This window comes from Daphnia pulex, chromosome 6 (assembly GCF_021134715.1).
Source record: "Daphnia pulex isolate KAP4 chromosome 6, ASM2113471v1".
Classification (NCBI taxonomy): Eukaryota; Metazoa; Arthropoda; class Branchiopoda; order Diplostraca; family Daphniidae; genus Daphnia; species Daphnia pulex.
In genome coordinates, this window is record NC_060022.1 from 4021892 (window position 1) to 4033816 (window position 11925).

The following is an 11925-nucleotide window of genomic DNA, read 5'->3' on the forward strand; positions in this document are numbered from 1 at the left end:
TTTTTTTTTTTTTTGAATTACGAAACTTGAAAAAGCAGCGAGTAATAATCGAAATGCGATTCTCCTTTTCACAAATCTCGTGTCTTGTGTCTTGACAAAAAAAGCCTCGTTTCCCTCCACAAAAAAAGAAAGAAGAAAAGTATCCAAAAAAACACTTTTTTAAAAAAGAAAAATCATTCTGTTTATTTTTTTTTCGTCCAAATTTATATTTTTTAATTTCTTTTGCTGGCATTTTTTTTAAAATTACCATTTATGAGTCAAGCGGGTAGTAGTGTCTGCTCTCGATTTATTTTGAAAAAAGAAAAAGCTCGTTTCAATTTTTATAATTTTTTTCCCCCAATCACCCCACCCACCTCCCTCAATCGTGTTTGAACCTCCCTCCATACAGGACTAAATCAATATTATCCGTGTGCTGTGTGCGTGTGTCATGAGTCTGGAGGAAAACAAAAAAAAAAAAAAATGACGAAATCCGGAAAGATAAAACAAAGAAAAATGAAACAAAACAAAAAAAAAGAATCGATTGAATCTAAAGAAATTAAAAAGAAAAGAAAAATAAGAATCTCCTCTTTCATTGATCCCTTTTGTCCTCAATCCACTTGGCATTGACTGTAGATTTTGTGGCAGTCGGCTAAATTTCGGCCGTGAGCAGCAGCCTCAGTGAAGGTTCCTTCCGGATAGGATGATGATTGGAAGTGTTCCAGAACGGCTTCGCTATACATTTGAAAAGTAACAATGTCAACAAGATTGTTTTTTTGTTTTTAAAAACTAGTTCTTTTTTTTTCTCGGTTGCCTTCAGAAGAAATTGAAAACAAAAGTTTTTACCTGCTTAGTTTGCCAAAGACTTTCCCCATTTGGCCGTAGTTCGATGTCAAACGTCGATTGGCTAAACAGATGGACCTTTGAGCGCAGACCAGAGGCCGTTTGTTATCACCATGTTCGGTGAACTCGCTCTATTTTTTAAAAGATTTTGTCATTGATTCTCAATCCAAAGACAAATAATTAGATTCAAATTACTAGAAGCGGGAGAACGGTGGCGACGATTTCATAATTCAATGTTTGAATTCCTCCTTGGCCGAGATTGGAAAACCATTCCCGAAATGGATCTTGAATAGATTTCTTCTTCCGGCCACTGGCAGCCGTCGTCGTTATTTGATTCAGAATGTCCTAAAAAATTGAATCGGAAGGTTAGATGATTCAAGTATTTGTGAAACCGCGAATCACAGAATCATTCCCGTGCAAACAAGGATGAAAGGATTAATAGGTGGAAATTGATACCGACCCGCAAGAGATTGATCAGAAGCAAAAGTCCCAGTAAAGCTACCGCATTGCTGCCATTTGACCTATTAGAATCAAGAGAAAAGGAGCCATTGATATCTAATTGGTATTTTCAGTTTGTTAAGCAAAGAAGAAGAAGATTTCAGGGCGTGGCTAGTGATAAACTAATGCAATCACTTGTGTGATGACCTCAGACCTGCCTTTATTGGTTTTTACCTGGATCAAATTGAGTAGGTAAAGGAATCCCAACAGAGAAACGGCCGAAGTGTTTAACCTAATTTTTATGATACGTCAATTTCATTTTGAAAACAAAACTGGCACTTGACTCGGTCGGATCAAAGTATCGATTTCTTGATAGTAAACAAAAATATTAAATTACATACCCGTGTCCGTAACCTCCTCCCCCGTGTCCACCGTAACTTGCTCCTCCACTTCCGTGGCCATAGCCTCCTCCGCCGTAGTTTCCTCCGCCGTAGCCCCCGCCCCCATAGCCTCCACTTCCGTAAGAAGAAGCGGCCGGTTTCAAGTCGGTGGATCTCGATGATTGAGAACTCGTTTCATCGTCTGCATAGTCCAATCAAATTGATTATATCAATTATTTAATTTAAAATGTAATTCAATACTTACACGACGTGATAGCTGAAAATGTAGCCGAATGATCGGTTAGTCCGACCATTTGACGCCAGGCTTCGTCAGGGTCGTACGTTCCCGAATCTCCACTCACGATGACGACGATGAGCAGAGGAGATAACCACAACTGCATCTTGTTACTTGACTTGTCCTCGATCCGAATTGATATCACGTCGAGGGACCATCATCCCTCTACTATTTATAGGGTTTCTCATAATGCCCAGGTAAAAATATTTCCGTTAAGGTGAAAGGACTGAAAAATAAAAATTTCTTTGTTTGAATTCATTTGAATTATTTTGATCGTCACGTCTCATCATTGTTTCGATCCTTATTCTGTATTTTAAATCTCTTGAATGCGAGTTTAACGGGCGAGAGTAGCGAACGTTGACCGAACAACACATTGCCGCATCAACGTTGAACAAAAATGGACGTCACGGTGTTGACATTTAAGAATGAAAAAAACACAAGAAAGGAAATATAACGGGGCGACTCAGGTTGTCGTAATGTCTAGAGAAAATAAAAGAGAGTTAGGCAACTAAGAACACGAATTTTAAAAATCAAACGAATACCAGCAGAACACAACAGAATTAAAATTGTGATCGTTTGCCGCCAATACAATCGTGTTGCCAAGCTTTTAATGGCGTTGGTTTCTTAACAACGATTTAAAATTATTTTTATGATACAATAGAAATCTGTATTTTTTTTTTTAACTTTTAACTTTTTCAATGGTTTTGATTTCCATGATGGTGGCGATGAGCTCGAGAAAACATTTCCCTCCAGGGCTAAATGCGTTGTTCAGCCATGCCGCCAAAAATCGACGGCTAGCGTTCTTCATTTGTCTACGTTGTTGTTGCCTAGGGGGCTAGCGGTGGCGCTGTTCCACCACGGCGCCATCTATCTAGCTGGTGCCAGGCAATAGACTCCGAATTGTCTTTCCCGTGCCGCTCGTGGCAGAACGTAAGTATTGAATTGATATTCTACCTTTTTCCTTAGTCTTATTTCGCATATTGATATCGGTAATTGTAGTTAGTTTAATAGCCAAAGTCTCCGTTACAAATTTGTGTTCACTTTAATCGTGTTGTTGACGTTTGTATTTCTGATAGTTGTGTTTTTTGGGCTTGGTAAACGCTGGTGGTCGAAGTAGGAATGACACATGGCACATGAGGTTACTTTGGGCGCCATGTTGGGATTTTAACCGGCCTTTTCCACATATTATTGTTGCATATTCATTAGCCTACAGTAGTGTTCTCATGTAATTGGATTCCATATCCTTATTCCTTTTTTTCAGTTATATTTCTTTGGGTATTTAGTACTGTTGTCAAATTAAACTTAACGCCGTTGTAATAACTATAGTAGTCAGCTGCTGCGGCAGTGATCAATATAGAAGATAGTACTGAAATCGCTACCCCATTGATGTGAATGTTTCTAATCACTTTCTTTTTGTCACAGTGATTCTATATATCCATTCCCCTGAACTTGTACAACATGGCAGAGCTTGAAGACACTCAGTTCGAGTCAGGGGATTCTGGAGCTTCAGCAACATTTCCCATGCAATGCTCTGCTCTTCGCAAGAACGGTTTCGTCATGTTGAAGGTGATTATATAATAATAGAAATTATTTTAATCTTCATTGTACTTAAAGTGAATTTCATTTGAAGGCAAGGCCTTGCAAGATTGTTGAGATGTCCACATCCAAGACTGGCAAACATGGCCACGCCAAGGTTCACATGGTTGGTATCGACATTTTCAATGGCAAGAAACTTGAAGATATTTGCCCTTCCACCCACAACATGGATGTCCCTGTTGTCAAGAGGGAGGATTTCACTGTAATATAAAATTACAACTTTGATTATGTTAGTTTGGAATTAACAAAATTTTTGTTTTAGCTCATTGACATATCTGGTGATGGCTTTCTTTCAATGATGAATGACAACGGAGATTTGCGTGAAGATCTCAAGGTTCCAGAAGGAGACTTGGGTAACCAAATCAGGGCTGATTTCGAAAATGGTCGCGAACTTCTGGTAAGCTAATTTTACCCTATGCGATGTATTGTTCAATTTGATATTAAGAGTGGATGTATAATCACCTGTTTTTTCTTCTATAGTGTACCGTTTTGAAAGCCTGCGGCGAAGAGTGTGTGATTGCCGTTAAAGCCAACACAGCTGCCGAAAAGTAATTCACACAAATTTGTGAAGTTTCACTTCCAACTGGTTACCAATAAAAATGGAGAGAAACACAAAAAAATAAACGGGAAACAGCTGTGGATATTGGATTTAAATTCTACTTTCTTTCTTTTAATTTTGCCTACTACCGATTGATGTAAATCGTGGGGAGAAATGGGTATCTTGACCTTGTTGCCTCGTTTCATTGGATAAGTCCATCTCTTGTTCTGGTTTATTATTGCCTCCCCCGTTCGACCCAATGGGTCAATAGACAGACTTGTTAATGAACACTACGCTATTCTGCAGTTGATTGCAAGATAGTTGTTTAACCTAAACCTTACTCATACCCATTTCCCATGCAGCAAAACGAAAGAGTTCAATAAACCAATTTCAAGCACTTCAAAAATAATGGAGCCTTAAATTTAACGATTTTTACTTCAAACTTTTATTTTCCAATCACTCAACATGTGAATTGAAGCAAAACGGGCAACAACTTGATTGGGTAATGGATGTTATACTTTACAGGAGGGGAAAAACTTGGTTGAATAAGGGAAATAATAGGAAAATGCAATTTATAATATTATGTATCAGTTAAGGATCGCTTTTTCCTTGTCTTTTCTGCAAAGCATTAGCCAGATCTTCGCTGAAAGCCTGCTTTTGCTTTTGATCGGCCAAAGGCTGAATGGAACGCAGCCCGTTGACAATATCCTTAGTCTTACCGAAGTAAATTTCATTCAAAGTGTGCCTAATTTTGTTCTCCATATCTTCGACAAGACGACCCATGTTTACGATGTGCGACGTAGGCTCGCTTACTGTTCCGTCTTGCTCCATCTAACACGAGAGAAAAAATCGGTTCAATTTAAGGGAAATATCTCATGGTCATAAAAGTAAACAATAATATTACCTGACGCGTTAAGCTTCCACCAAGGTTCATCGTTCCGGAACCGGGACGACTGGTCTGCAGCCATAGCATGACTGTCGACGTAAGCTTATAGTGAGCCGAACGGCCGGTAGACTTTTCTTGCACTTCAATGACATGAATCGAATCCCAGCACCCTTTAATATTTCGAGCGCCATCACCAGCTCGTTTTATAAGAATGACTCCAGCAAATCCATGATCCAGGTCCCATAGGTACACAGAGGAGACTCCACCCTCAAAATACATCTGACGGTATTGATCAAATGCAGCATTGGCCTCTACTTCCAATCTACGTAGCCTGTCCGTGGGCAGTGTTCCATCTTCAAGAGGTGGTTCATAGGTGTTGCTCCATGGAGAACTGACAGATCAACATTTGTTATTATTAGGGTCAAGTTTTCAACACAACTGTAAATACTGTTACCGATAAGAATCTCCATCACGGTTATAATCACAGAGAAGATAATCTTTTCCTTCTCTCTTATCACGTGCAATTTTAAGTGGTTGATCCACTGATGATAGAAGATCCTCACACAGTTCAGGAACTAGGTCAATCAGGTCACTCAGGTTTTTTTCAATTTGCTGAGGAGGGAGACGTCGCATTAAGTCCAACGCTCGGTTCAATTGCTCCTCCGTCTGCAGAAACAAATAACAAGAGAAATATTATTAGACAAGTCAAATGTCAAATAAAATTTTCACTCTGAAATTGGAGGTTTAATACTAGCCGAAAATATGAATAAATTCGATTTTTAACTTACCATTGTTCAAAATGGACAGAAACGACAAACTTTTGAGATAATAAAATGGAACTGAAAAGGATTTCCGGCCTTTTTTCCCAGGAAAAACCAAAAAATGGGCGAGGTGAAAAATGAGTGGCGGTGACAAACAGAAATGTATGTTCTGAATCCGAAGTTGCGCTAAGCAATGAAAATCTCTGCCTGCTGGGAAATAAAAAAACGGTTGCGGATTCGAATTAGAATTCGAGATAAATCCACATATTAAATGACGGAAGTGTTGTTGGTCATTAAATAATAGCTGAGAATATTTAAAAAACAATTACAAAAACGATTTTTCTTTAAAATCAATCAAGTTTTGATCAATCTCGGAGAACGCCTCCTGGCGGCTGCATAGAAGGTTAATCCTCGAAACGTCAGTTTTGCCAGTATTAACCGCCTGACTCATATTTTTAGGTTAAAACTAAAAGTGTTTTCTGTTAGAAGTTTAAAGAAGTTATAGTGGAATCGTGGTTCACAATCAGTGATAGCCTCAAATGGTTACAATAGTCCGGCTGCCGTGAGGACTTGTTTGTAATTTTGAGGAAACGGCCAATTTGTGCCCAACCCACCTGTTGTTTTAAATGACGATGCCCACCACCCTCGTGAGTGATGGGGAAAAGGCCGAAATCAAAGTCAAGGCAGCTTTCAGCGGGTATACTTCATGTTTTTTTTTTCAATCTTTGTATGTACTTACCTCATTAGTTATTTTGCAGGAAAATTCTCGTGACTTACATAAACTCTGAGATCCTGTTGGATGATCTCCAAAATGAGATGCGAGCCATTTGCCAGTTTTCTCCTGATCAAGAGTTTACCATGAAATGGATTGACGAAGAAGGTTGTACAACACATACAATCCACACAGTTTTCTTTTACTATGATTTACATCCCTTTAGGTGATCCATGTACTATCTCTTCACAAGTTGAAATTGATGAAGCTATTCGTCTGTATGAAGTGAACAACGATTCAGAAATCACTATTCATGGTATTTTTTAATTCTACTTGTGTATAAACTTGAAATTTAATTACTCTTTTTAAAATTCAGTTTTCCCTAGTGTCCCTGTGTCACCAGGGCTTCCATGTTTTGGAGAAGATAAAAGTATTTATCGACGTGGTGCTCGTAGATGGCGGAAACTGTACAGAGTCAATGGACATCTTTTCCAGGCAAAACGTTTCAATCGCGTAAGTTTATCCATGCAACACCATTGATTCCCAGTAATCCTTACTTTCCATTTTTATGACAGAGAGCTTCTTGCGCTTACTGTCACGACCGTATCTGGGGTCTAGGTCGGCAAGGATTCAAATGCATTCAGTGCAAGCTGCTCATCCACAAAAAGTGCCACAAGCTTATCAAGATCAGTTGCAACACGGAGCAAGTGGCCGCTCTGAACACTCCATCCCAGGTTCATCTACTGTCAAATAGCGCGCTCAATACCAGTTCAGGGTCCGCAGTGACCGCTGCTGCTATTCCATCTATAAGCCCTGTTGTTAATGCCGGAGAACCCCCGACAGCGCTGCGACAGAATGGTGATGGTACCGAAGCACCGTCCGCACCGCCAATAGTACAACCTATTTTTGAGTCTCACAGTGTGAGTGTTCCGGTTGATGGAAGTCCAGGTACTTTATATTTCCATACAAAACAATTCAGATTTTTAATTGTATACTTTAAAATATTAGAAGAAGGTGTCGAAGGTGGTGCTGTTCAACGTCCGTATTCGATGGCGGATTTTGAATTGATTCGTGTGATTGGTCGTGGTTCTTATGCTAAAGTGTTGATGGTTGAATTACGACGAACTCGTCGGGTTTACGCCATGAAAGTAATCAAAAAGGAACTTGTTACCGATGATGAGGTATAAGAAAATTGATTCTTTGATTTTATCAACAACTTCTTCTAATTGAACAACTCGACTTTCAGGATATTGACTGGGTTCAAACGGAAAAACATGTCTTTGAGACGGCATCCAACCATCCTTTCTTGGTTGGCTTGCATTCGTGTTTCCAGACGACGTCACGCCTTTTCTTTGTCATCGAATTCGTACGTGGTGGTGATTTAATGTTCCACATGCAGCGCCAAAGGCGACTTCCTGAGGAGCACGCTCGATTCTATTCGGCTGAAATTTCTTTGGCGCTCAATTTCCTACACGAGAAAGGAATTATTTACCGTGATCTGAAGCTAGATAACGTCCTACTGGACCATGAAGGTCATATCAAACTCACCGACTACGGAATGTGCAAAGAGGGCATCCGTCCGGGTGATACCACGTCTACCTTTTGTGGTACGCCCAACTATATCGCTCCTGAAATTCTGCGCGGAGAAGACTACAGTTTCAGGTAATGTTTACAAATTAAACCCAATAGAATCTGGAACGCTAACTCCCCTGTAGCGAAAATGTCTAACCTTTTTCTTCGTTTTTATCAGTGTGGATTGGTGGGCGCTGGGTGTATTGTTGTATGAAATGTTGGCCGGTCGTTCACCTTTCGACATCGTCGGCGCTTCAGAGAATCCTGACCAAAACACTGAAGATTATCTGTTTCACGGTAGAGCTTCATCTTGTCTTCTTTATTATAATATTTGCTTTGTGGAAACTCGCGAGTCCATTTGATAAAGTTCGCAAGAAAAACGGGGTCTTATCAAGATCGCGTGACCTTTTTCCACTTGAGAGGATTGTAAATGTGTTGTTTGTAAAACATTGTGTGTTTTTTCTTTTCTTTTCATATTGCAGTCATCCTGGAAAAGACGATTCGCATTCCCAGGTCGTTATCTGTGAAGGCTTCTTCTGTCCTCAAAGGGTTTCTTAATAAGAATCCAGCTGATCGTTTGGGTTGTCGAAAAGAAACGGGCTTTGTCGATATCGTCCATCATCCATTCTTTAAATCAGTCGACTGGGAAATGGTATGAACATCTCTCTCTTTTACACGTTTAATCCACATTCTAGGAACAGATTACTAATCTTTTTTCATACGTGCACAGTTGGAGAAGAAACAAGTGGCTCCACCTTACGTGCCTCGTCTAGATTCCGACCGTGATCTGGCTCACTTTCCACCCGAGTTCACAGACGAACCAGTCCAACTGACACCCGACGATCAGTAAGTGATGGATCGTCTGTCGATTAAGAATCGATTTTTATTTTTGTTTTATTTTTTGTTGCTTTGCAGGACGGTCATTGAACGCATCGATCAGTCTGAGTTTGAAGGTTTCGAGTACGTCAATCCTTTGCTCATGTCATTGGAAGACTGCGTCTAGGATTAGAATAGAAAACGAAGCATTCGCTTTCATGCCATTATAAGATTTACACTAAAAATTGGAACCACACACACACATGTTTCATAGGGAAAGTTTGGCAGGTTTCACGGCAGCAAAAATTCTAACAGCCTACCATTTCTTCTCTTTCGTTTTTTTCCCCCTCCCCTTTTCACCATCAGTTTATTCGGTCCAGTATTTTTAAATATGATAGATCAAGTCTTAATCGACTTTGCGTCCATTCCAGTTCTTGCCTCATTGGAACATCTTTCTTTCCCTCCGTCACCTTTTCGATCTGTTGTACAACTGCCTTCATCTCTTTTGTCTTCTTTTCTTTTTGTGTCACTTTTAAAAGCCATTTTGTTTTGGTCACTTTTAGCCAAAAAGAAAATCTCTGTCTGGTTAATTATTATATTTCCGCCTTACACAGATCGCCTTTTTCCGTCTTGTTAGAAATATACAAGAAAGATGTCGACACAATCAGCTAGATGGCATCCACAGTCAAGAAATGGTGGTGGCCTTTTAATATTATAATTGGTGAAACCTGTTGTTGTTCGATGGGAAAGGCATTTCTACGGTACGACGTGCCGTTAGCACAATCGTTGGTTGTCTTTATGCTAAACGATGTAATGCAGAGGAAAAAGGGGTTTATTACTAAATATCGATGAGAGAAAAGTAGTTTTTATCACGCACGAAACCACTCGTTTATTGGTTGAAATTTTTCGAACGAAGAAAGGAAAGAAAAAAAAAGCGTGTAGGAGGAAGTCGTTGTCGGACATTTCTTTTCTAGAAAGAAACGAACATCGACCGTTTTGCGGTTGGATTCCCCTATACATTTAAAGAGATACACACACACAAACTCGTCTTGTGTGTGTGTGTAAAGGAATAAAGAAAACCCCAGAAAACATTTTACGCTCTCTATTTTTATTCTTTCGGGGCCGCGGAAAATGTCCCTCACCCTATGGTGTTTTCTTATCCTTTTTTTCCCATTGCGCATTCTTTTAATTTCGATGAAAAAGGTTCTTTTATGGAAATATTTATAAAAGAATCAGCCCCTCTCTCTCCCCCCCTTAATAAAAACAAAATCAGGTTTATATCCTTGTTTTGTTTAAGAAGGATATCTTTTAGATTAGACAAATTTTCGTAATCAAGATTTCACACACACAATCAAGTTTTAGTCGAGTTTCGTTTTTTTTTTCATTTTTGTGGTTGCAGGCGGAGCGACACAACCCAAAAAGTTATACCGTTACATTTGTTACGTCTCGGGCTCTTTTTTCTTAACACACGTAGACCTTGGGTGCCAAAATGGCCTCCGGCTACTTAAAGGTCGTATTAAGCGTACTTGTAAATAATAAAAATGCTGCTGCATTTTAAAAATGTAGGTATAAACCTACGACAGACGCTTTCGTGATAACTTGGCATCCATTTGGCTGCCACATGTTTATTTGACTCGTATTTCCACGATGTTAGTCAAGAATTCAGTCGGAGAGAAAAGAAAAAAAAGGACACATAAATTCATGTTTTGGTAGCACGTGGAGGGGGTACACACACACACACACACTGAAAATCCAATCGGCGCCATGTTTTTTTCTTTTCTCCCGAACGCGAGGAATTCTCCAATCGATCGACAAACGTCCTTGAACCAGAATAATTGAAAAACACAATTTTGGGCGAGCGTGTTTGCCCTTTGCTAGGCAACAGTGTCCGCCGGTGTACTTTGCCTTCCTGTCTAATATCTGGTCTATGGCTGCTGTTACGTAAAACAAAGTGTTGAATTTATCTGCTGATTTTAAGAGTGTAGCAGCATTCAAAAGGCGTTGTGTTGGTCATGCCCAAAACATCAAATGATTCATTTAGCTCTCAAAGTTCAACCATCTGGCGTGGCAACAGATAAAAACAAACAAACACACAAAACGTTTTTGAGTCGACGACGTAATCGCGTTTGCAATCAATTGAACAATGTTTGACATCACATTTTACCTTATATTCTTAACGTTATTAATTTCGGGAGAGGCTAGACAACTTGGAAAGTTTACAGAAGAGAAAAAATAAAATATCTAAAAGCAAAACAACAACCGTGACGCCGCCGACTTGGAGCCATTCTTGAAACAATCAATGGCGAAGAACTACATAAAGAAGACGGGGATGATGAAAAGACGTGGGGGGAAGAAAGAAAGAAAGAAAATGGCGGTGTAAAAATAACAAATAAAAACAGCAGCAGCAGACCTGCGAGAGAAAGCCAAAAAGTCCTCTGTGAGCTGCTGGCTGAGCATGGAAGAGACTCGGCTCGGTTCTCTAACCCTCTGGGCTGGGCCAATGATGACGCAAATGTTTTGGGTCTTTTGCGCGACCTTCTCTCTTTTTGGCTTTTCTTTCTTTTCTTCTAAAAGAGAGATTCTCTCACTGCTAGTTCCTATATAGATTTAAGGTCAGACTTTTCTCTGCTCCTTCCACCAAAAAACACAATCGCTAAAAGTTTGTTGTGTATTTAGCAGCAGCAGCGTCAAGTCTGTTTTTGGCTATTTGAACTTTATCAAAAAAGAAAGATAGGACAAATAGAGAGAGGAGGGATCCCCGTTAAAAAGATTCGGAGCTAGAAAGGTGGGTAGTGTACTTGATTATTTGGTACTTGAGTATATACTACGCTGTTGGCAAGGTTTCTCGTCGTAGGGCCATGTTTGGCGACTTTTTGATTTGCCAGTAGTTTTCCTTTGGCTGTTCAACCCAACGCCCAAAAGGCTTTGGTGGAAACGACAGAAAGAAATTCCACTTTTTTTTTAAAGGAAAGGGTGGCGTGCTAAACACAACATCTGGTTCCGCCAAAAAAGAAAAACAAAATTATCTTACGGCCTTTCACATGGCGCGGAGACTGTGCAGACGACAGAAGAATTCCTCCCCTTGTATATATTTATTCCCAATTTTAAAAGC

At 39.7% G+C, this 11925-nt stretch overlaps 4 protein-coding genes across 6 annotated transcripts; 2 read left to right on the forward strand and 2 right to left on the reverse strand.

Annotated features, from left to right (window-relative positions):
* Positions 1 to 15: 15 nt before the first annotated feature.
* LOC124195879 (calpain small subunit 1-like) lies at positions 16 to 2142 on the reverse strand. Of its 2 annotated transcripts, none has more exons than XM_046590509.1 (6): positions 1903 to 2142; positions 1659 to 1839; positions 1492 to 1549; positions 1015 to 1164; positions 823 to 950; positions 16 to 711 (listed from the first exon to the last, which is right to left on the reverse strand). In XM_046590509.1, exons 1-6 carry the CDS (start codon positions 2036 to 2038, stop codon positions 588 to 590), a joined length of 777 nt encoding a protein of 258 aa, XP_046446465.1. In that variant the 5' UTR covers positions 2039 to 2142; the 3' UTR covers positions 16 to 587. The 2 variants fall into 2 exon arrangements, with proteins under 2 accessions (XP_046446465.1, XP_046446464.1); XM_046590508.1 differs by lacking the exon at positions 1492 to 1549 and adding an exon at positions 1280 to 1340 and having other exon boundaries at positions 345 to 711.
* A 573-nt stretch (positions 2143 to 2715) lies between these two features.
* On the forward strand, positions 2716 to 4169 carry LOC124195882 (eukaryotic translation initiation factor 5A). 2 transcript variants are annotated; one of them, XM_046590514.1, is made up of 5 exons: positions 2716 to 2862; positions 3355 to 3498; positions 3563 to 3730; positions 3791 to 3925; positions 4009 to 4169. In XM_046590514.1, exons 2-5 carry the CDS (start codon positions 3391 to 3393, stop codon positions 4078 to 4080), a joined length of 483 nt encoding a protein of 160 aa, XP_046446470.1. In that variant the 5' UTR covers positions 2716 to 2862; positions 3355 to 3390; the 3' UTR covers positions 4081 to 4169. The 2 variants fall into 2 exon arrangements, with proteins under 2 accessions (XP_046446470.1, XP_046446471.1); XM_046590515.1 differs by lacking the exon at positions 2716 to 2862 and adding an exon at positions 2874 to 2921.
* A 326-nt stretch (positions 4170 to 4495) lies between these two features.
* Positions 4496 to 6095, reverse strand: LOC124195878 (F-actin-capping protein subunit beta-like). The gene is made up of 4 exons (XM_046590507.1): positions 5741 to 6095; positions 5407 to 5618; positions 4971 to 5343; positions 4496 to 4897 (listed from the first exon to the last, which is right to left on the reverse strand). Exons 1-4 carry the CDS (start codon positions 5741 to 5743, stop codon positions 4658 to 4660), a joined length of 828 nt encoding a protein of 275 aa, XP_046446463.1. The 5' UTR covers positions 5744 to 6095; the 3' UTR covers positions 4496 to 4657.
* On the forward strand, positions 6092 to 9477 carry LOC124195875 (atypical protein kinase C-like). Its single transcript, XM_046590499.1, has 11 exons — positions 6092 to 6410; positions 6472 to 6593; positions 6652 to 6741; positions 6802 to 6938; positions 7001 to 7373; positions 7434 to 7606; positions 7672 to 8087; positions 8176 to 8294; positions 8480 to 8649; positions 8728 to 8843; positions 8913 to 9477. The coding sequence occupies exons 1-11, from the start codon at positions 6340 to 6342 to the stop codon at positions 8998 to 9000; spliced, it is 1875 nt and encodes a 624-aa protein (XP_046446455.1). The 5' UTR covers positions 6092 to 6339; the 3' UTR covers positions 9001 to 9477.
* Positions 9478 to 11925: the final 2448 nt, after the last annotated feature.